We start from the raw sequence: 21,046 nt of genomic DNA, 5'->3' as shown, positions 1-21,046 counted from the left end.
TATACCTGCTGGATGCATTAACCAATGTCTTCAAGCTGCTTGGGTTACGGATGAGCTTGTCCAACATGTTGACAATTTCGTCAAACTTGGGCCTACTGTTCCGGTCTTTCTGCCAGCAGTCAAGCATTAGCTGGTAGAGAGCAGCGGGGCAGTCCATGGGACTTGGCAGGCGATAGCCTTCCTCCACAGCTTTAATCACCTACAGGAGACAAAACACACGACTGTGGGTTGCTTTTCTTCCTCTTACCTTTTTCCCAAATGTAAATTGATGTAAACAGGGAACTTATAGGACAGCAATACTTTCCCTGCAACCTCTGCATACATGTAAAAAAACAGTAAACCCCCTTATCTTTCCCATTTTCTACAGAATAGGTTGAATATATTTCTGATCCCTGAAAAATGAATCTAGAGATTCAAGATACAGGTATAAGTGGTACGCCAGATCTCAGGCTGGACGTGTTCAAGGCTTTGATGAGGTCTGCAGGTTATACCAGGCAACTTCCTAGGCCTGCTGCAGTCTGCAAAAAGCAGTCTATGGGGCTTCCCAGCAGTGCCTTGGAGTACAGTAATTTTGTTTATTCAGCTGTTGGCTTCTTTTTAAATGAAAAGGCCTGTGCCTTATCCACAAATTTGTGTTACAGTAGTAAAAGTCTGACTGTATTTCAAAAGAGATCTTGAATGCTAATTGATGGATTGATTCAAGGCTGAGGCAGAGCAACCATCTCATATATTGCCCGGGTGTAATTGTTTCTTAGAGTGTCCACATTTCTGCCAGAAATTTAAAATGTCAGCACAAGAGCATGCAAATTAAAACAGGAAGGTTGTTGAACTGATTTCCAACACAAACTATCAAGGGCTTTACAGCTAAAACAAGTGGTATGCATATGTACTGCTTGTGCTCGAGAAGCAGAAACAAATTGTAAAGAGCAGAAATAGATAAAGCAACTTGCTTTCCCCAGTTTTTGATGGATTTACAACAGAGCTCAGAACCCCACAGTTCCCACTTTAAACCCTTAAAACTCTTCAGGAAAATACAGCTCTGATTTCATGTGTGTGTGCCAGCATGCCAAGAGAACCTCATCACTCTTTCACACTCTGCTCCAAGACTCTTTGGCCCAAAGGAGTTGGAAGCAACTCTTTTTGATGGTAAAGGCCATGTGGGAAACGATAGCATTTCACTGCTTGAGTCCAAACACAGCCTCAGATGCCATTCATTCTATACACTGTATCACTTTTGCTTTAAAACATCTTTTTTTTTTTTTTTTTTAAGAAGCTTTTGCAGTTAGCCTATTGAGTTGTTTTCTTGACCCAGAGCTCTTTAATTCCCTGATGGGCAATACCATATGAGCAATCTCAGGTTGACATTGTCTTTCAGAAGGCTCCAAAACTCAGCACCACCATATGACTTTCAAATCATTCTCTATCCTATTTTTGTTTGTTTGTTTGCTTCCAAGTGGAGAAATCCTACGAAGCAGCAGAGCTGGCTGAGCAGGAACAGGGAGAATCTCATCTTCTAAGAGCACATGTAGTAGATGAGGCATTGTGTGATACTTTGCAATCTCCTCAGAGGGTACTCAGCATGTCTGAAAATCTGGCCTATGAGACCAGCAGTGCTCAAAATGTGACCCATCTAAAGCCTGGAGGTAACAGTAGGAATATCTCCACAGATTTCACCTCTCAGTGGAGCAGCTGCACCATTTTCTACCCAACAAATGAAAGTTTGCATTTGCTTTTTTCTACAATACAGTGTTTTTTTCTACAATACTGCTTCTGCTTCTGCTCATAATATCAAAAAACAGGCCTACCATACTACGCTTTCTACATAACGTGCTTTCAGATGATCTCTGACCTCAAATTTGCAAGTGCCTTATAAAAAATCTCAGTGTAGCATACCTTTTAAGCCTTATTTGCCATGTACATACACATTTTTTTTTAAAAAAAGGGATCATCCTCCAACTGTAGAAGAAAGAAAATAGCAGCAAGATATGTACCAGACCATCTGGCACCAGCTCAGACTATCTGAACTACATCTCCAATGCAGTTATGTATACTTTCTATTCCTGGCAGTAACATCCCAATCAATAGCGTTAACTCAATTTACAGGATGTCATTCATTCTGGTGATATAATATAAATGGCATCAACATACTGCAAGGAGCTGGGATGCTGAAATATACTTATGTTATCTCAAGGTGTCTGGGAATAAAGGTCTGTCTTTAACTGAAGTAAAAGAATAAAACAACAATCAAGGCACTAATAGCAACCACAATACTTAGAAAATAAAATGGTACATTAGCTTTTTTTGGTCATTGGTGCACATTTCTTGAGACTTGGGGGGCAAAATTTTGCAGTTAGTAGGAAATATTTTGTCTCTTGTCTTTTTCTGAAAATGTGTTTCTCAGTTACGGGATTGGGATGGTTGAATGTGGGATGTCTGCCAGAGGATGAGCTGAGACATTTTCTTCCAGTAAACCAAAGTAACACTTTCAACTCCCAGTTTTCACAAAACCACAACTTCTAAGACTAAAATACCACCATTATAATAATTTAACTTACCATCCTGTGTAAGAGATGCTACAAAATTCCACTCGAGAATTTCCTCATCAAAGGCTTATCTTGTGGTTCAGCCCATCAGATGGTCTAGAAAGCCATCTAAAAACCTTTATGCCTTTAAAGGGTGCTTTGTAGCCTTTGGAGCTGCAAGAGTGACTGCGGTGCAACACTGCACCTCCTTTAACATGGGCAGGAACAATCTGAACGAATCATGAGGAGCGCAGTTTTGCTCAATGCTCAATACCTACAAGCAGTGTGCTTTAACTGCAAGCCACATGACTGAAATTGGTGGGCAAAAGAGACTGAAATTTATGGGAGCAGACTGCCATAGCTCTCCAGAAGAATACCAGCACAAAATCTAACACTTCTCATTCTGTCGAAAAGAGGAGGCAAGGAAAGAAGAAGGGGTCATAAGGATATAGAGGAGGAAGGTATAAATCACAAGAAACATTTCTGCATTACAAGTCTTAAGTTTCCTAAGTTACTATCACCCAGGCAGTTGCCAGCAATGGATATTATGGGCAGAGAGATGATCTAAGCAATGCCTAATCAGCACCACATGCTCATAAAGATCTCAACAGCATTGTCTACTTTCTGCTGCTAAAGAAACCACCCATCCATCCACTTTTCCTCAGATAAGTGTGAAATGCACTGACTGTCTCACAGGATACAGTAGCATTTATTTTTGGGGGGAGTTGTGCCAGATGTAGATGTTTAAAGCATTCACTATCCAGACAGGAACTCCCTTGGTCACTGAATGTTATCCCATTGGCACCAGTCTGAATCTTAGTTTGCCATTTACTGAAAAGTATTTGTTTTACGATCTTCCTTCAGCATTAAAAACAGCTACAGTGCTCTGTGCAACTGGAAAAGCTTGGCTCAAAACTGCAGCATTGTCTGCATGGGGCATGGAAGAAAGCTTCTGTCCAGTACTGAGATAACCCCCTTTGCATATGTATGCTGTTTTATTAAGCTCTCTGCAAAGGTCACAGAATCAGCAATTCAGATTGGTGGGGCATTCACACCAAACACTACAATTTTGCCTTCCTGTCAGGATGTGAGGTGTGACCACCTCAAAGGTGCTGCTCAGACTGGACTCCACAGGTAACAGATAGGATGAGACATCAGTCTAGTGTGACATTCACTGATGACAAAGGCCCACAGGAAAATATAGGAGAAACATCAGACCCATAACGGCAAAAAGTTAAGGTGACAGATGCTGGTCAAAGAAAAGGAGAGGAAACTTCAGGCCTTATGCTAGGGCCAGAGGACATCCATGTCAGAGCAAAGATCTGCTTAGAATCATAGAATCCTTAAGGTTGGAAGAGACCTTTAGAAATCATCTAGTCCAAGCCCCCTGCACACGCAGGATCACCTAGAGCACATGGCACAGGACTATGTCCAAGTGGGTTTTGAAGATCTCCAGAGAAAGAGATTCCACAACCTCTCCTGGCAACCTGTCCCAGTGCTCTGTCACCCTCACAGTTAAGAATTTTTTTCCTGAAGTTCCTGTGGAACTTTGGGTACTTCAGTTTGTGGCCATTTCCTCTAGTCATAACAGTGGTCACCTCTGAAAAGAGGCTGGCCCCATCCTCCTCCCTCCCTCCCTTGAGGATACTGATCAGGTCCCCTCTCAGCCTTCTCTTCTTCAGGCTGAAGATTCTGAGCTTCTTCAGCTCTCTCAGCCTTTCCTCATAAGGCAGATGTTCCAGGCCCCTGACCATTCTTGTAGCCCTGTGCTGGACTCTCTCCAGCAGATCCACATCCCTCTTGTACTGGGGACCCCAGAACTGGACACAATACTCCAGATGTGGCCTCACCAGAGCTGAGTAGAGGGGGATGATCACCTCCCTCGACCTGCTGGAGACGCTCTTCTTAATGCACCCCAGGATCCCCTTGGTCCTCTTGGCCACCAGGGCACACTGCTGCCTCATGGTCAACTTGTTGTCCACCATGATGCCCCAGTCCTTCTTTGCAGAGCTGCTCTCCAGAAGGTCAGTCCCCAAATTGTACTGGTGTCTGAGGTTATTCCTCCCCAGGTGCAGGACCTTGCACTTGGCCTTGTTGAATTTCATAAGGTTTCTCACCACCATCCAGGATGCTTGTGCCATCCAGGCCTGCAACAGGTCTCCATAGACATGAAGCAGGATGGAGGTGAGAGCAAAGACGACAGTTTCCCTTTGCCACAACCAGAAGTGCCATATTTTTTCTCTGCATTGCTGAGGTGTGCTGAGGCCCATGCATACCTTCAGGTGACCTTCCTCATACACCAGTTGGTATCTTACAAGAGCTCCATATGTCACATTTCTCAGAGATGCAGAGGGGAAGGTTGTCAAACTCAATATCACATTTTAAACGGAGACAAAGCCAGATGTTTATGGTGAGCTCAAGGTAGAAGAGAGCCATGAGGAGGAGAGGGAGAGCCTTCTTCTCACACAGACTAGCATCAGAGCTGGCGCAAAGAGTGAGAGAGTGTCTGGAGAGGCATTTGAGAAGGTAGTTCCTTCTCATGGGCAGAGGAAAGTCAGAAGTAGCACTTAAAGAGACTCAGACATCTCTGTGCTGGACACTACAAATGATGGGAGAAGAAAAAAGAGTAAAACTGTTCTCTATACTGACAATGCGAGGATGACTGAAACTCCGATCTCAGTGCTGCCAGGTTGAATTGCAATCACTAAACTGCAGCATCCAGCTTTTGTGCAGGGGAACAAGCCCTCACCACAGCTCTTGCATGTTCTACTTTCCATGACAGCAGGGGTTCGTACATGTACTTGAAAAGCTGCCAGTTATCAGCATCTATCCCCTGACAGACCTTTGTCATTAGACAGAACAGCAACAGTCTCCAGCTCTAACAGCATTAGTGGAGATCCAGCAATCTGTCGGGGGAAGCAGGCTTGCCTCTGCACAGACACATTTCCCTCTGCACAAAGGCTGCTCTGAGCTGCTGCAAAAGAATGCATCAGGAGAAGGATTGGTTTTCTCTGGCACAGGAAAGATATGGAAGAGCAAAGCTGTTTTTATAATGGTTGTCCTAACGAGGGTCTTGGTCCCAATCCTGCCTCTCTGACCGCAGAATGTGTGCTAAGCTCCTGAGACCCATCACACAGCAGTCCTTGCCCATGCTTACATCTTGGTTTGTCATTTCCCAGTACGGTCTCTCTCCATAGGACATCACCTCCCACATCACTATGCCGTAGCTCCAGACATCGCTGGCTGATGTGAACTTGCGAAAGGCGATTGCTTCGGGTGCTGTCCACCGGATGGGGATTTTCCCTCCCTAGGATTAGAAATGGAAAAAAAAAAAAAAAAAAAAAAGCAGATTGCAGAGGAGGGCATAAAACATGCAAAAGAGGATAAAACAATACTTCTTAGAGCACTGAGGGATGCTATTTTCTCTGTGGAAAGAGACATTGAATTTTAAAGTAAATCTGTTTGACAGCATGGGGCCCCTATCCACATTATCTCAGCCCATAAGCATTTGTAGGCTGCCTACTAATTGGCTGTCCTGAAGGTTTGTTGTTTGAATTCTCTTTGAATGCTGGGACATGTATAGGATCAACATCTCAATTATTTTGCACTGGATGGTAGGGGAATACAGCTCCTCACTTTCTGAGAGTGAACAGGGGAGGAAAAGACAGCTGTGAATCAGAGGAAGACTTTGATCTAATGAGAACTTCATGCAAATTGCTGGTGAAGGAGCATTTCTTTTTGAGGTCTTGATCCTGCAGTTGGACCTGTGCAGTGGGCACAAAAATGTATACATGCTTGGCCTCTGCTGCAGGTTTGGCAACTGTGGTTTGCCCTTTGTGGAGAGCTGTCAAATGTGCTTTGCTATTTCCCTGTCCCTCTTCTAGTGTTTTAGAACAACCTCAAACCGATCCCAGGAGGGATGAGGGGAGAAGGAGAATTTGGATTAAGAAATACTTTCATCTTTGGGTTTAAAGATTGTTTATATCAAAATATACACATTATTGTGAAGTCCTTTACTCCCAGTGCTGAGCAAAATATTAGTAAGTCTCTCTGAAAAGAGCATTTGCCATTGGAAAAAGACAGAATTTGGAACATATTTTAAAAGCGTATTAATTGCTGACGTGTGCTGAGGTCCATGCATACCTTAAGGTGACCTTCCTCACACACAAGTTGGTATCTTACAAAAGCTCCATATGTCACGTTTCAAATAAAAAAAAAAAAAAGAAAAAGAAAAAAAAAGAGCTTCTTACAATAGTTATTTATTCACAGGCTTATCAGGGCATACCTTAAGCAAGGGGCCAGATTCTCAGTGTTGCCAATTAGCACAGGGCAGGAGGTCGTGGCGGCAGCAGAGCTGGCTGGGAACCCTCCAGCCTGCAGGGAGGTTTGAGTTCAGCCGTGCACAGAGCCCCAGTGCTGGGCTGCAACTGTCAGCAGCCAAAATGTCTCTCCCTGACTGCCAAATCTCCCCAGGAACTGGGAATGTGACCCGCAGAGCTTACATTACCCACAAAACAATACACTTGGAAAAATGTGTAAATAGGCAGTGTCAAGCTGTGACAGCTGCTGCCATGATTACTGGAAGTTTTTGCAGTGCCAGGGCTGGTGAGGTTGGACGTGTTGGCCCTCTTTCCACAGCAATATTTCACGCCCTTCCCGTACTAGCATTGGGGCATGTTGCCTTGAGGAGGGTAGGCTCATGCCCATGAAGTCTAAGATCCTGCCACAGCAAGAGACTGAGCACCAAGACTGCCACCAACTCCCTCTGATGTGGAGTAACTGCAGGGGAAAATTTGCTTCTGTAGCAATGAGTATCAGGTAATTAGACATGTTTTAAAAAGGCTAAGCTGATTGGGAGATCAGGCCTGAGATGTCTCCATATGTACCTAGGCAATGCACCCATTCTTGGTTTTTAATCCCTTTCAGTATTTGCTAAAGAGAACAGAAAGGAGTCGGGAATGTGGCACTTTTCAAAAGCCGGTTATGTCAGTCAGGTGCTCAATATGGACTTAAACATTATTAGAAAGATGTCAAAATCTGCTTTCTTTGGCCATTCCCAATAAGACATTGCAGATATTTGCAAAATTAATCTGAAAACAATTAACAAATAACATCTGGCCAAATTCTCATGCACAGAGTTTGGTGGCTTTGCATTTATGGAAACCTGTTTTCTAAAGAGCCTACTAAATATGACAGGGAATACATTTTTCTTGAGCTCAACCAGGTCAGCATCCCATAACTCACCCTGGTAGTGTATGCTGCTTCAGGGTCATCTTCTAGGACCCTGGAGAGCCCAAAGTCGGAAACTTTGCAGACCAAGTTGCTGTTGATTAGGATATTCCTGGCAGCAAGATCTCTGTGCACATATCCCATGTCAGACAGGTACTTCATCCCAGATGCAATGCCTCGCAGCATCCCAACCAGCTGAATGACTGTGAACTGCCCATCATTTTTCTGCAAAAACAAGGGAGATATTTGATCAGCTGAGAGTCCCAACACCTTCAGCATGATGTGCACACAAATAAAAATGCAAAGACTAGTCTCCAGGGAAGAAAAACAGGGAAATTAATATTTCATTACTATACTGTTCTGACCATGAAGCTTTAGAAAGTTCCATTGCTTGGAAGAGGCTCCTTAGAGACAAAGCTAAGAAAATGTAGTTCTTTTAACTGAAGATCAAGGAGTGAGCTGTTTTCACTGTTGAGTGATGAAGAGTCTGCTACTAGGAGTGAACATGCGTACACGTGTAATAAAAGCTTCAGGTGGACTGTCTCTGAGTCAACCGCCTGAATGGCATCAAGTTAAACATAAAGTGTAACCACAAAGACCATGTTTGAAAATCTGAGAATAGGGCTATCCTCATGATGTTGAATGTATTATCTGACTATTTCCCCCACCCTCCATCCTCTAAGGCTTACATTTCTTAAAAAGCTCTGACAAGTTTGTGTTTAGCCAGAATGCAGTCTAGATGTTCTTGAAATGTCACAAAGGTTTGCAGGATGAGTGAATCATTTCCATGCAGCACACTGCGTTCTAAAATAAGCACAATACTCTGCAATTTATTGTTGTCTGGTTTTACTGATGTACAAACCAGGTCCTTCATGCTGCTGTATACAGATCAAACAGGCAACTAAGCTACTCCTGCATCCAAAAAGAAGGGCAGTACTAGCACTCAGCAAAATTTTGCACTGACACCAATCTTCAGCAAAGAACTCAAACTTTAACCAAAATCTCCCTAGAAAAAAAAATATTATCTATAAAAGTATTACCTTTAAGAATGTATCCAGAGAACCATTCTCCATGTACTCAGTCACTATCATAACTGGCTTGCCTGGAAGAAAGAACTTATCAGCGGCTAATTCATTGAAAAAAAATTATTAAATTATTAAAGTCTTTTTATAACGATTCTGAACATGAATATGCAGCTATGCAGAAGTAAATCTGCACTGAGATACTACTACCTTAGAGGGATGACAATACCTATTGCCTTAATGAATGTGCACAGAGATGGGGGACTCAAAGAGGAAGGGAAGTAAAAGTAGCCTACAGTATGTGGGGTCAGGGACTGAGTCTTTGTGGGGGGAGTTTACGTAATATTTGAAGTAGTAGTCACGCTGACACTACACATCCTATGCCTAGCCGATCAATGCAGCCTTCTCCTAATCCACGCCATGCCATATGACTACCTATGCAAGCACACCCGGAAATAAAAATTTCATTTGATGTCCCCAAAATAATAACATAATCTCTTCCCAAGATGTGTACTGCAAATACAGCTTAATTCAAGGAATGAGTGAAAAAAAAAAGGGATCAAAATAAAAGTTCTGAACAAAAGACCTGGCCTTCTATTGTTGACAGGAATAATAATGTTTCACAATGTTTTTCCAAATCCATTTGATTAGTTTTCATGCTCAGGTCATTTTAATGGTAATTATATATAGTTTTTGCTCAGGTTGTATATCTAATTTCTTGCTAGCTTGCCACAAGGGCATAGCAACAATTAATGTAGTGTGCTCCAGCCCTTGTAAATTCAATGAAATCTTATAAGAACATGTAAATTACTTTATTTAAATCAATTTCCATTAGCTAGTATGAAGCTGAGACAAAAGAGGAGTTGTCAATTATTTCTGAAGTGCATTACAAATGTCTTTTGCAGAAATGATCAGTGAGAGCTGCTGCAAGTCATAACATGCACATGAAGGTAAATGCTCTTAAAAATCAGTTTATATTCTGCAGTTTAGAATTGTTCTTAATCTTCCTTCTTTCTCATTAAATCCTTGTCTAATTTACTAATTATCTACATAACCCAAGTAATTGTTTATTTATCAATTAAAAACTCGCTGTTGGGAAGATACTGAATGACCAACACTGCTTTAATATCACAGCTACTGTCTGAATTAGAAACTCACCAGAAATTTTTTCATAGAAGTGCAGCACCTACAGCCTCTGAGCAGTATTTTGGGCCCTAGATAACATTATGCACCCTGCCTGGCAGGAAGAGATATTTTTGTCTATGCATCTGTGTATAGCACGTCCAACATTAACATGCTGTCATGAAGCAACATTGCTGTTACTTGCTCTGTGCCTAAAGAAGACAAATATTTTGCTACTCCATACTTAAGAGGCCATGGACATTTTGGCTGAAGTTATTTGCTGTGGAAATAATTATGGAATTGCAGGTATTTCCTGTATTTTTTTTTTTCCTAATGGCTCCCATTCAGTCTTTTGAAAAGCAGGGAAAATAGTATCAGAGACAATTCTTCCTCAAACACGGGTATTTTTCTAGTCTAGTTTCATAACTATGCCATATGTTAACATTCTTTTTTTATGAAATGAATACTGCTCCATGATAAGTCCATAGCCTGGGCTATGACTGCACTGGATGCACTTTATTAGCACAGGATTGCCATGAAATACATCATTTGTAGTGAGGAGAGTTTTGTAGTTCTAGCTGCCTTCTTTGTGTCTTCCATATAATAATGCTCTCCCGGACAAAAAAAAAAAAAAAAGAATAAATAAAGAATGGTCCTTATAAAGGTGTATTTTGCCAGCAATAGCATGACAAGAACAACGAGATTCTGCTAGCACAGATAAATCATTCAGATTTAGACAGTGAGGTTGGAAATACTCTGTAGTAACAAAAGAGGGATTTACAGTTGGACTCAATGATCCTGAAGGTCTTTTCCAACCATAGTGATTCTATGTTCCTAAAACAAACCATCCACTTGGTGCCTCACATGGAAAACCAACGCAGCCAGATGCAGGGTATGGCAAAGCAGTGTCAGCAGCAGCACAAGGCACAGGTTAGTTTCACAATTAAACTCTCTTCATGCTAAGCAACGGTCCCAGGATTGCATGGACATGGCATGATGGGCACAGGTCTAAGCACCAGCGGTGTAAACTCCCATTATGTTAATCTTGAAAGCTTCTGGGGTTGTTGTATTTGCTTAGCTGTATTTGCTTTGTTTTCAGCAAGAAAAAAAGGAGAAGCAATGAAGCTAACCTGGTGCTGTTAGCCCATATGTGCTCTGACAAGGTGTTTCTCTGCATCGTAAATGTGCAGCTTAAGGTAAAAACTGGGTTCTTTAGTCATCTGTCAAAAATCTCTGTAGACTGTGCCGTTATATATGATGTGCCCGGTTTAACGACAGATTGCAAACTGACTGTAGCATGGGGTCCCTTATCACTGATACTTAAAGGCCATGTTGCAGCAAGAATGGCATCTCATTACAGTACCACCCCGAGGGAGCTACCTCAGGCTCCTGCCTTCGGGTTTCAAGGAGAAAGAAAAGCAAAAAAGATTTCTGGCACTTATGTTTCATTATCTGGCAGCCTCAGATTGACAGTAATTGTGGAATAAATTAGCCTCCTATCCAAATGTATGAAAATAAAGACACAAATGGAGCAACTTTCAAAAAGGTAAATTAAAAGTAAATACAATCCGTTTGGAAGTGCTGGTCTGAGTCTCAGTGTCAGCAGGGTTCCCTCCCACTGGTATTACGAGACCATGAAATATGTGTAGATGTCATTCATACCAATGTACTAATGCAATGTGCATGGTGTCAGAGCAATCAAGTAGGATGCTAATGAAAATAGGACCACCAGTCCTTCTGCAAAGCAGAAATAGCTAGAGGCTTGTCTGCATGGGGACGAAGACAATTAATCCAAATTAACTAAAGGTGTGCATTTGAAGTAGATTAGTTAAAATGCATTAAGCCCTGTGTGGATATTCTCATTCAGAATTAAAAATGGCCTAATTCAATTTAGATTAATTGACTTCCAAAGTAAATTATGATGCATCAAAGACATTTTATCCTAAAGATCCAAATTAGTGAAAGGCAAGTGACTACAATGCTGAATGGAAAGAGAAGTTAGCAGCAAGAGCTTTTGACAGCATCTTGGTGGGAACTCGTGAAGATGGTTGTGGTTTGCATAAAAGAAAAGAAAAGAAAGAAAAACAGGGTCTTATAGGCAAACGTCCGCAGAGCTGATGGAAAAATTTCAAATGCAATAAGCAAGCATTTCCTGAGCTGCTGAGGAACTTAGTGTCCATGTGCCCTACACCCCAACTCCAGTTGTTTCAACAACAATTTTGAAGCTGCTCTACTTCCAGAAGGAGAGGAAGCGGTCTCAACTTTTATCCTCCACAGCTATTCTGTGATTAACCTTGCAAAAGTAAACATCTGTAGACAGAGATGGGAGAAAAGTCCAAAATGTAGTAGGCAGAGCCATCCCCTTGGCTGCTGAATTTGAATCCCTGCTGGATCTTTCCCAGCTTGGACTTTTCCCAGTCTAGAAACTTCCGAAAGTAAGGTAATCCCATTAAATTCCATCTCCATGCTATTTCCATGACTCTGATTCAGCAAACACATTCAAAATTCAGTCTCCAGTTTGTTTTTTCAGAACAACTGGCAGATCTTGTAGCTGCACTTGCTGCCTGCTAACTCATTTATCTGGCATTTATTGCCACTGCCAGCTCACAAAACAAATCCAGCACCCTCAATCAGGTGGCAAAGTTCCCAGACCAAGGGGACCATGGTTCCCACTACCACTCTAAGGAAAATCAGATCACTAGGCAAACAGGACAGCCTTTCTAAAAGGGGGATTCACACCCATTCCCTGAAGGCCCAAGAGCAAGGGGCTCAAGCTCGTGTCAGCAGCTGCTTCTACAAACATTAGAATGTTACTTGCTTCGTGTCCACTACCCTCCATTCCTATAGGTCTAGAAATGGGAGCTTTCTGTCCACAAAGGACAGACATGGTGAGGCTTTTATGGAAAAAAGGGGCATGTAATATCATCTGAAGAGAGTCCTGATGTGCATTTATTTTAGTTCTCCTCCTGCCCTTGGCGCCCATGGGAACTCAGCCATGTCCTTTTTCTTTCTGTCACATCCCTTCACAAAGCCAGCAAATCCTTTTGACTTTATTCTGCATATCTGAACCAAATAGATACACCTAACCACTTATTTACTTTTTTTTTTCTTTTTTTTTTTTCCCATAATGCACCAGGCTCTGTGCTGTAGGTCATAGGATCAATGAGATGCTTCTGGTGGGAGTATGTAAGAGGACATGTCCTTTTGATGGGGCTTATGACAGGAACATACCTTCAGGGCAGAGCTACAGCATGTGCTGTAGCGGTACAATGCTATATAGCACCTAACAGCAGCTTTTGCAGTGGGATTTCTGCCAGCCATTTCACAGTGACTCTTTTCCTAGGCCCTTGACCTCTCATAAAATACATCCCAACACCAGGGACAACTATTACTGCAAGTAGCACCAGCAGATCTGGAGTGAGCTTGTCATAACAGCAGTTGTACACAGCCCTGTCCCCTTCAACCGCACTCCTGTTTCACATCTCTGCCTCTGCAAAAAGTATTGCAACAGGCAACTTCTGTCCTTTATTATACCCATTTGAGCACATTCAAGTCCCCAACACTAGCCTCCTGCAGACCCATTGCCATTGCATTGGTGGTTTCTCAAAACATGATGACTGGAAACCACCAAGAGGTTTTTCAGACTCTTGGCAGTGAAATCCACCCTGTCTGCCAAGGAAACGTCTTTCCACTTCTTGGTCCTTCTTTGTTTATACTGGACTCAGTGTGGTTTCAAAAGAAATAAAAGCAGATATGAACAGGGAACCCAGTGTCACTATGTTCAAACTGCTGGCCTCATGGCAAGTGAAAGGTGCTTTTGGAAGAAAACTGTACGGATCTGCAAGGCAAACGTTCCATAGCCACTTCACCAGTACTCAGACATTTTTTTTAAAAAATGTTGCTATGCACAGATCACATCTCCCATCTGTCAAATTTGAAGACAGTGCTCCACAGCAGCTTGTACCTACTTTTTGTGACAACGCCTTCCAGGTGGATGATGTTGGGGTGGTCAAACTGCCCCATGATGCTTGCTTCTCCCAGGAAGTCTCGTCTTTGCTTCTCTGTGTAGCCTACCTTGAGGGTTTTGATAGCCACTGGAAACTCCCGTTTTCCCTGCAGTTTCAGCCGCCCACTGCAAACTTCTCCAAACTCCCCTTTAGGGAAAATTGGAAAGAAAAGGATCACAGCATGCCTAAGAAGTGCACAGCATTGGTTTGTCTATAGGAAACAAATAGAGCACACACCCTATCTCCTGTAGTTTGCTAATCAATAATACACTCATGGATGTGGAAAGCAGAACATCCCAGTGATGAGCAACCCAAACAATCCGATAATGCAAACCAAGCAATTCACAGGTCCAAGAAAACCAGAAAACTGCAAATCTTGGCCTTTTAGAAAGATAATCAGAGACAAATGAAACATTTGTAGAAATGTATCTTAGGCTTTTCTATACGTAGGCTGCTCCTGGAGTGATTTTCATATACCTAAACAGTTATCCCTATTTCTTTCTATTTTTTTTTTTCATTTCATCATGTTTTTATCTACTAGATTTAAGAGTTTGGTCATATTCTGTACCATTTTCTCATGCAGATAACTGAAAAACACAAGCAGGTTGCTTCTCAACCCTCTCTTGTTAAGTTAAATAGATGAAACACTGTTAACCTTCCACAGCAATATATATTTTTATAGGTCATAAACTCTTTCCAATTATGCAAGTATTTTTCTTTTTCTTTTTTTTTAAAGTAACTCAAATGATTTTTTTTCACGGTGAACAGTAAATTGTCTCCAAAAGTACAATTCAGAAAATGCAAAGTATTGCTAAGATTGGATGTATATTCCACAGCAATATATATTTTTATAGGTCATAAACTCTTTCCAATTATGCAAGTATTTTTCTTTTTCTTTTTTTTTTAAAGTAACTCAAATGATTTTTTTTCACGGTGAACAGTAAATTGTCTCCAAAAGTACAATTCAGAAAATGCAAAGTATTGCTAAGATTGGATGTATATCTAAACAAACTTAACTGGGAAGAAAGTGGGAATTTAATCATTTTGTTCAAAGATAAAATTCTTTAAGCTTTTCTTTGTGTATTTCATCTCAAATAGCATCTCAAACGCAAAGAACCTGAGATTTAAGTGAATCATTTCCTTTAAAATCTATAGAAATAATTTGGCTTGATCCAAACTGACTATTTTGTGTTGCTTTTAGTTCAGCCAGTGAATTTCAAAGTTGCAGATGACAGGCTTTTCCCAGACTTCAGCTGGAACAAAGGTATCATCCACATTGCTTACAAAGTGCCTAATAAAACATGTACTGATTGACCATCTCTGATTTCTAGTGTTAAGAAAGGAAACACTCTCATGTATCCAAGGGGCAGGGAAAGTATTTCCATACCAGCTCCAATAACTCTTTCAATGGTTATGCATGAAGCTTCTATTTCCTTGGCAAACTCGTGCACGGCCTGATTCGGGTCCTCATAGGTATGGGGGTCGATGTAGGTTCTTACTCCTGGCAGTTTAACTGTGAACACAAATCACAATGTTAACAGCACATGGCATAGCAAATGAGGATAATAAGCTGACTTTTGTTGGAAAAAATAATAGTTAACACTTCATAATACTTTGTGCTTTGAAATGCTGTGCAAGTGAGCACTCTCAGATGTTCAGTTGGTAGGTGACATCCATATGACTTTATTGTATTTCAGAGAATACATGATAGCATTCTGCTACAACATGTGATGTTGGAAGACCTTGTTTTAGGTGCTGAAATCATTCCAATGTCCCTAGGTGACCTTGGGTCATCAGCTCCAAGTCTGCATGCTGCAGTTCCTCTAGTTCTCCCTTTGAGGTTTTTGAGAATATCAGGCAGGCCTCACCAGAAGACAGCAGCTCAGACAACCAGCCCTCTTGTGGAAAGGGGGCATTAGGAAGGAGGACACAATAAAAAACAAAAAAAGAAAGAAAAGAAGTGAAGAGATGACTAGGAAAGCCAGTTGAATGGACGAGGATTGATGGAGAGTAGCAATAAATTCTGCCCTACCAGTCACACACTATGTAATCAATCAGCCACATTATTTCAGATGTAGTTGCTGATATTTAAATGAACAGAATACACGCAGTACAATAAAGCCTGTGGGTTATATCATAATAAATATAATCAATATCAGGCTTTTTCTCTGGGACTTGAGAGGGAAAAGTATTTTCATTATCCTTATTATAAGTTTGTTTTGACAATCTTTAAGACTACTCACATGAAAAACTGCTCATCGGTCTCTTACAATAGTTACATTACACTGTGGCTCTTAATTGATTTGCTTCCTGCTGCCTTCATTACATAGCACTAATGAAAATTTCACTCAAGATGTATTTGCCTTTTCCACACCTATAAGCACCTAGCTGTTACGCATCCACTGGCCCCACAATACTTCACAGAGGAAGGATTTTGAGACACTAGCTTTAACATATCCAGAAAGACTGATGGTAGCCATACATCTAAATTTTTAAGTAACACCATACACATTTGTACATTCAGATGAGCTTAATGGCACTGTTGCAGCATTTCTGTAAACTCTCAATGAGCAGAAAGTAGTAACTATTCCTTACTCCAAGGCCTAGAGTAGCTGTGGTCTAGATCCTCACTGCTGGTTGGGGTGGAGCAAGGTTTAAAATAGGTATGCTGGACAGAGACATTCAGATCACAAAAACATAATGCTGTTATGTGTCAGCCAGGCAAAATTAACAGCATCCTGAGCCCACCAGCAAGACAGAAACAAAATAAAATGTCTCACTAGACAGATTTGTTGCAATCAGATCACTCAGTTTGACCCATCCTGGAAAAAATTTAGACAGGATGAGCTGGACACATGTAAAGCTGGCTGACCTTAATGGAAGTGTTCAAGGGAAGAGTTAATCATGGGCTTAGCTCTCAGTGAGACTTGAAGCAGGGGAATATGGGGACTTCTGGATAATCAAATTAACTGCATTCTTCCGTGAATTACCAGCAAAATATTTTCTGCAAAAACTCCCATTTAAATTTCTCGTTACTATGGACAGCCAAAAACATGGAGTGCACAACTCCTTTCTCTACTCACTGTGGCCATTATGAAAATGCATCTTTTCTTCTTCTGGGTCTTGTTTAGCCTTGCTATAGCCACAGCGCCTGGAAAAAAACAAAAGAAGGCAGCTTTGGTTGCTGGTAGAGCTGAATCCCATTCTTTACTTCAGTCACAAGAAGCACAAAAACCCAGAGCAGTGATGAGTCCAAACTCTCAAGTGGCCAGATTGCTGCTGTCCCAGTTTTAGCTCATCAAGCTATTTGGTATTTCCCTAATGTGGTTCAGGGCCCAAGGCCCTCTCATTTTCAATTGGCCTTGTGCTTCCAAATCCCACACGTGCTTCTGAAAACCTCCATATACCATACATCTAATATAGCTATTATTAGGAAGAAAACAGCAAGAACAGGAAGGACAATGGAAGGAGAATGAAATGAAACATTAAATTCATGGAAGTGGAATCTCCTGGGCTGCAGAACCCCAGCCCCTGCTTTTATAGGTATCATGACAGTGTGTTCCTGCTCACAGTGAGCATTTGTACAGGACTAACAATTCTGAGGCTTTAGAAAACAGCCTTGGGCCAATATCCACACTTGATATGCATGCAAGATGATGGGATAAAAAATGAATACCTGTTGCCTCATGGATCACCTATGTATTTCTGGCTCTGCTTGTGTTTCCTGCACACCTATCTTTAGCTGGTCAGTTACCATTCATGCAATGTCCCCAACCAGTAGCAAGAGCAAGAGCTCTGGCATTAATACCCGACAATGAAAAGCATGCTGCTGAATCACACACTGGAGTTGCAGATGCAGCCAATGAGAGGTGCAGCTCCCCCAAGGATTCCTCCTGTTAACATCTGCCTGCTGTCACTGATGGATTCTGTACCCTTCTCACTGGTTTTCTAAGTGATATGTCCACATGACCCTTAAGGGGCTGCTGAGGTGATGTCTGGGATCTGCTTCACTCAGACAATACCCTGGGAAGCTGCAGTCTGGGAACAATGCTGGCGCAGTAATTTGCTATATACATACACATATAGCTAAAAACCTGTGATACAGCACACATGATGCACATGTACCCATAATCCTTTCCAAGCACCTGATGCAACAAGGGGATATAAGAATTAGATCACCCTTAAAACAAAGTGCAGGGACCAAGACAGAGGACGACAGCTTGGAAGACGGATAAATCTGAACCAGACACCCCAACTCCGCTGGTGTGCACAGGCAGATCCCCAGTTGAGAAATTTGCAGTCTGCTCTTTCATTGCCCACAGGTTTGGGTCAGCAGATGCAAGTGCTCCAGTGCAATTCACAGCATGCAAGAATATATGATTAGCAGAAACAAAACAATAATTAGAACAAGGCAGCAAAAGGCATCTGCATGAAACATGACCTTAGTATGAAGCGCCATTGCAGGGAACTGCTTCTGCCTTTTTGTGAGGAGCCTAAGGGTCAGAGAGCTCAGTGATTTTGGCACTGGCTTGGCAAAATGATCACTGCTGTGAGCCAGATGTGTGGTTTCTTTGGCAGAGGGGCCAGTAGGTCCGCCTAGGGGCGGTACCACTGCTGAGCTGGAGGGCTGAGGAGGGCGAAAGCAGGATGGTACGGGCACTCAGTGCGATGCCTGGGAGGGGAGACACACACAAAGGCAACACCAGTAAAAGGTCTTCTGAGGCTGTGCAACATGCCCTGATTTGAGGGATCATCTCCTTGCTTGGCTGCTTCCACTCCCATCTAACCATCTGGGGACTATGTCCTCGCTGTGTGCTGAGATCCTCCAAGCAAGCACCACATCAGTGGCAGTTCTGGTATGGGAGATCCTTGGCTAGGTTTGACCAGAAAGTGGTTTCTTCTTGTCTTCATCAACCCTCACCCAACTCTGCTCACCTAAAGTACAAAACTAGACATAAAACTAGACATACAGTGGGTATTAAACCTCATTTCTGGCAACCGCTTTTTACTTTCTGCTGCAACGTGTCAAAAGTTAAATCAGTATTCTGCAAAGCAGTTTTTAGGATTGCGATGGGGGAAGGAGGTCTCAAAATATCTACTCAAAAACTCAGATTTCCACTCATAAATAGGTTTCAGTTCATCCTTCTGTTACTGAACACTTATGCAAAATCACCTCCATTACCCTTTTCAAACAAATGTCCTTATCTCTTCCTCAGGTTTAGAGTACTTCATCTCTAAAAAAAAGAATTTTCTTACTAACTCCATCTCAGGATGACTCGATTGCAAAGAGCTGTAAATACAAAAACTGAAGAGAGATAAAATAGAAGGGGAACAGGTAATCCCCTTGGCACAGCAGTCTTAAGCACACCTCATTGCAAAATGGCCAGCGCTGTACTGCGTTGGGTGAAGTTTGTCACTCAAAAGGTGAAGGCAAACAAGCTGCCTGTCTCAGTCTCTCCAGAGCTGTGTAACGCATACAGTAACACATCACATTAACATACTAAATCAGGTTCTGTCACCCCCAGAGCATTGTTAAAACAAACCTCAATGAGCTGCACCGAAGTGCAGTTGCAGTTAGTGTGCTATGACTCTGCAGCAACAGCTCAGCATCACTAACAATCCTACCTTCAAAACCTTCCTGTTACTATCATTTGAGCCTTTTGCAGCTTCTTTAAACCACTTGGAGAAATAGCCCATGATTATGTTGTCTGGAGCTAAACTATACTTCTTCCCTCCGGGCCTTTAGTTCCGTTCAATGCTATACAATAGAAGTTTTTCCCTTCTTTCTTCCCACACCAAATCATGTAAAAACCTGCAATTTGAGGTTAGCAGTTCTGCTGCACTATGCAACACAGCTTACCAGCAGATAAATTATCAACATTTTTGCTTTTAAAAGATATTTTGGGGAGAAAAGAATTCTAATTTAATACATTTCTGCATGTGCATTTGTTCTTAATATTTATTAGAAAAAGCTGAAAATTGAAGGTCATTCAATTCACATGATTTGTTTTCTCATTCATTGTTATTGTATAAAACAGAGATGTTCTAAATGTTTTCTATAGCCTGTACAGCAAAAGCATAAAGATTCTGATGCTTATTTTATCTCCTGCTGAGCTTGAGATACTTGAATAAAGAGATGACGTAATTCAGAAGCATGCCTGCATCTCAAGTCATTTATTTCTGTTGTAGATTTGTCCTGGTTTCTGGATCTAGAAAGCAAATAACTTCCTTGCACAGCTCCAAATTTTTCAATAAAAAAAACAGAGGGGAAAAAAATAGAGATTTTAAATATTCTTAGGGCATTATTTCCTATTACTTGCAGATTGACAGGCAGCTCATCAAATATTGATGGGGCAGATTATAAAAGTGAAGTTGTAAAATGATTCCTATATAGGTTTATAAAATAAGAAATGGACAGGTAGAAAGATGAAGAACCCAATTGGTAGATCAATGCCCACTGCACTGTTTGGCAGAAGCCAAATCATGGACAGAAACCATTCCAATGGTGGAAAAAATGAGAGCGTCATGCTTACTCTGCTCAGACTGACAAAGATAGTTTTTGCCTGAACCTGAGACACATCCCCAAATCAAGGGCATTCCCAAAAGCCGTAAGGTGTGTGAGGAAAGGTGCTCCCATTCCCCCACCTATGGCCATTGGGTCAGAGGATTGCTACTAAATGGGGCTGGATTTTGGAGAGTCAAGCTTGAGGCCAAAGGCTGAGATTTGGCAGATTTTTACTTTTACTTACAGCTGGATGCCAAAACATTTGAGCACATCGCCAAGGTGTGCCTTGAAATGAGGAGAGTGCTGAAAGTTCCCCATGAGGAATGGGGCCTCACTTTGGGTACTGCATCCAAGCCCTCTTGAGCTGCCATCTCACCCTGTTTAGCCAGGGTCAGTGCTCAGTTTAGGATGATTTTTTCCTGATTGTTAGAGCAATAAGCCCACAGGACATGTCGCAGGGCAGAATTGTGGTCTATCCAGGCGAATAAAGAAAGTAGTCTCTGTCCAACTGAGATCCCAGACCTTTGGTTCACATGTTTTTGTCACATGACAAAAACCTGTTTAATAAGCAACTTCATCCTTCACAAATGACCCTGAAACTGAGTCAGGCAAAAAGCCTCCATCTAGTGAGGCTGGTCC

At 41.8% G+C, this 21,046-nt stretch overlaps 1 protein-coding gene across 1 annotated transcript in view; it reads right to left on the bottom strand.

Annotated features, from left to right (window-relative positions):
* The window catches only part of EPHA5 (EPH receptor A5), a 188,084-nt gene that overhangs the window by 11,797 nt on the left and 155,241 nt on the right, over positions 1 to 21,046 (bottom strand). The window contains exons 8-14 of the mRNA XM_026043157.1: positions 16,986 to 17,053; positions 15,290 to 15,415; positions 13,864 to 14,049; positions 8,792 to 8,853; positions 7,767 to 7,976; positions 5,680 to 5,829; positions 6 to 199 (exon numbers count right to left, since the gene is read on the bottom strand). Of these exons, the coding sequence (XP_025898942.1) occupies positions 6 to 199; positions 5,680 to 5,829; positions 7,767 to 7,976; positions 8,792 to 8,853; positions 13,864 to 14,049; positions 15,290 to 15,415; positions 16,986 to 17,053 (996 nt within the window). The remainder of the gene's footprint in view (positions 1 to 5; positions 200 to 5,679; positions 5,830 to 7,766; positions 7,977 to 8,791; positions 8,854 to 13,863; positions 14,050 to 15,289; positions 15,416 to 16,985; positions 17,054 to 21,046) is intronic.

Source organism: Nothoprocta perdicaria, unplaced genomic scaffold, assembly GCF_003342845.1.
Source record: "Nothoprocta perdicaria isolate Ctin4 unplaced genomic scaffold, notPer1 scaffold_322, whole genome shotgun sequence".
Classification (NCBI taxonomy): Eukaryota; Metazoa; Chordata; class Aves; order Tinamiformes; family Tinamidae; genus Nothoprocta; species Nothoprocta perdicaria.
This window is presented reverse-complemented; position numbering and strand designations above follow the sequence as displayed.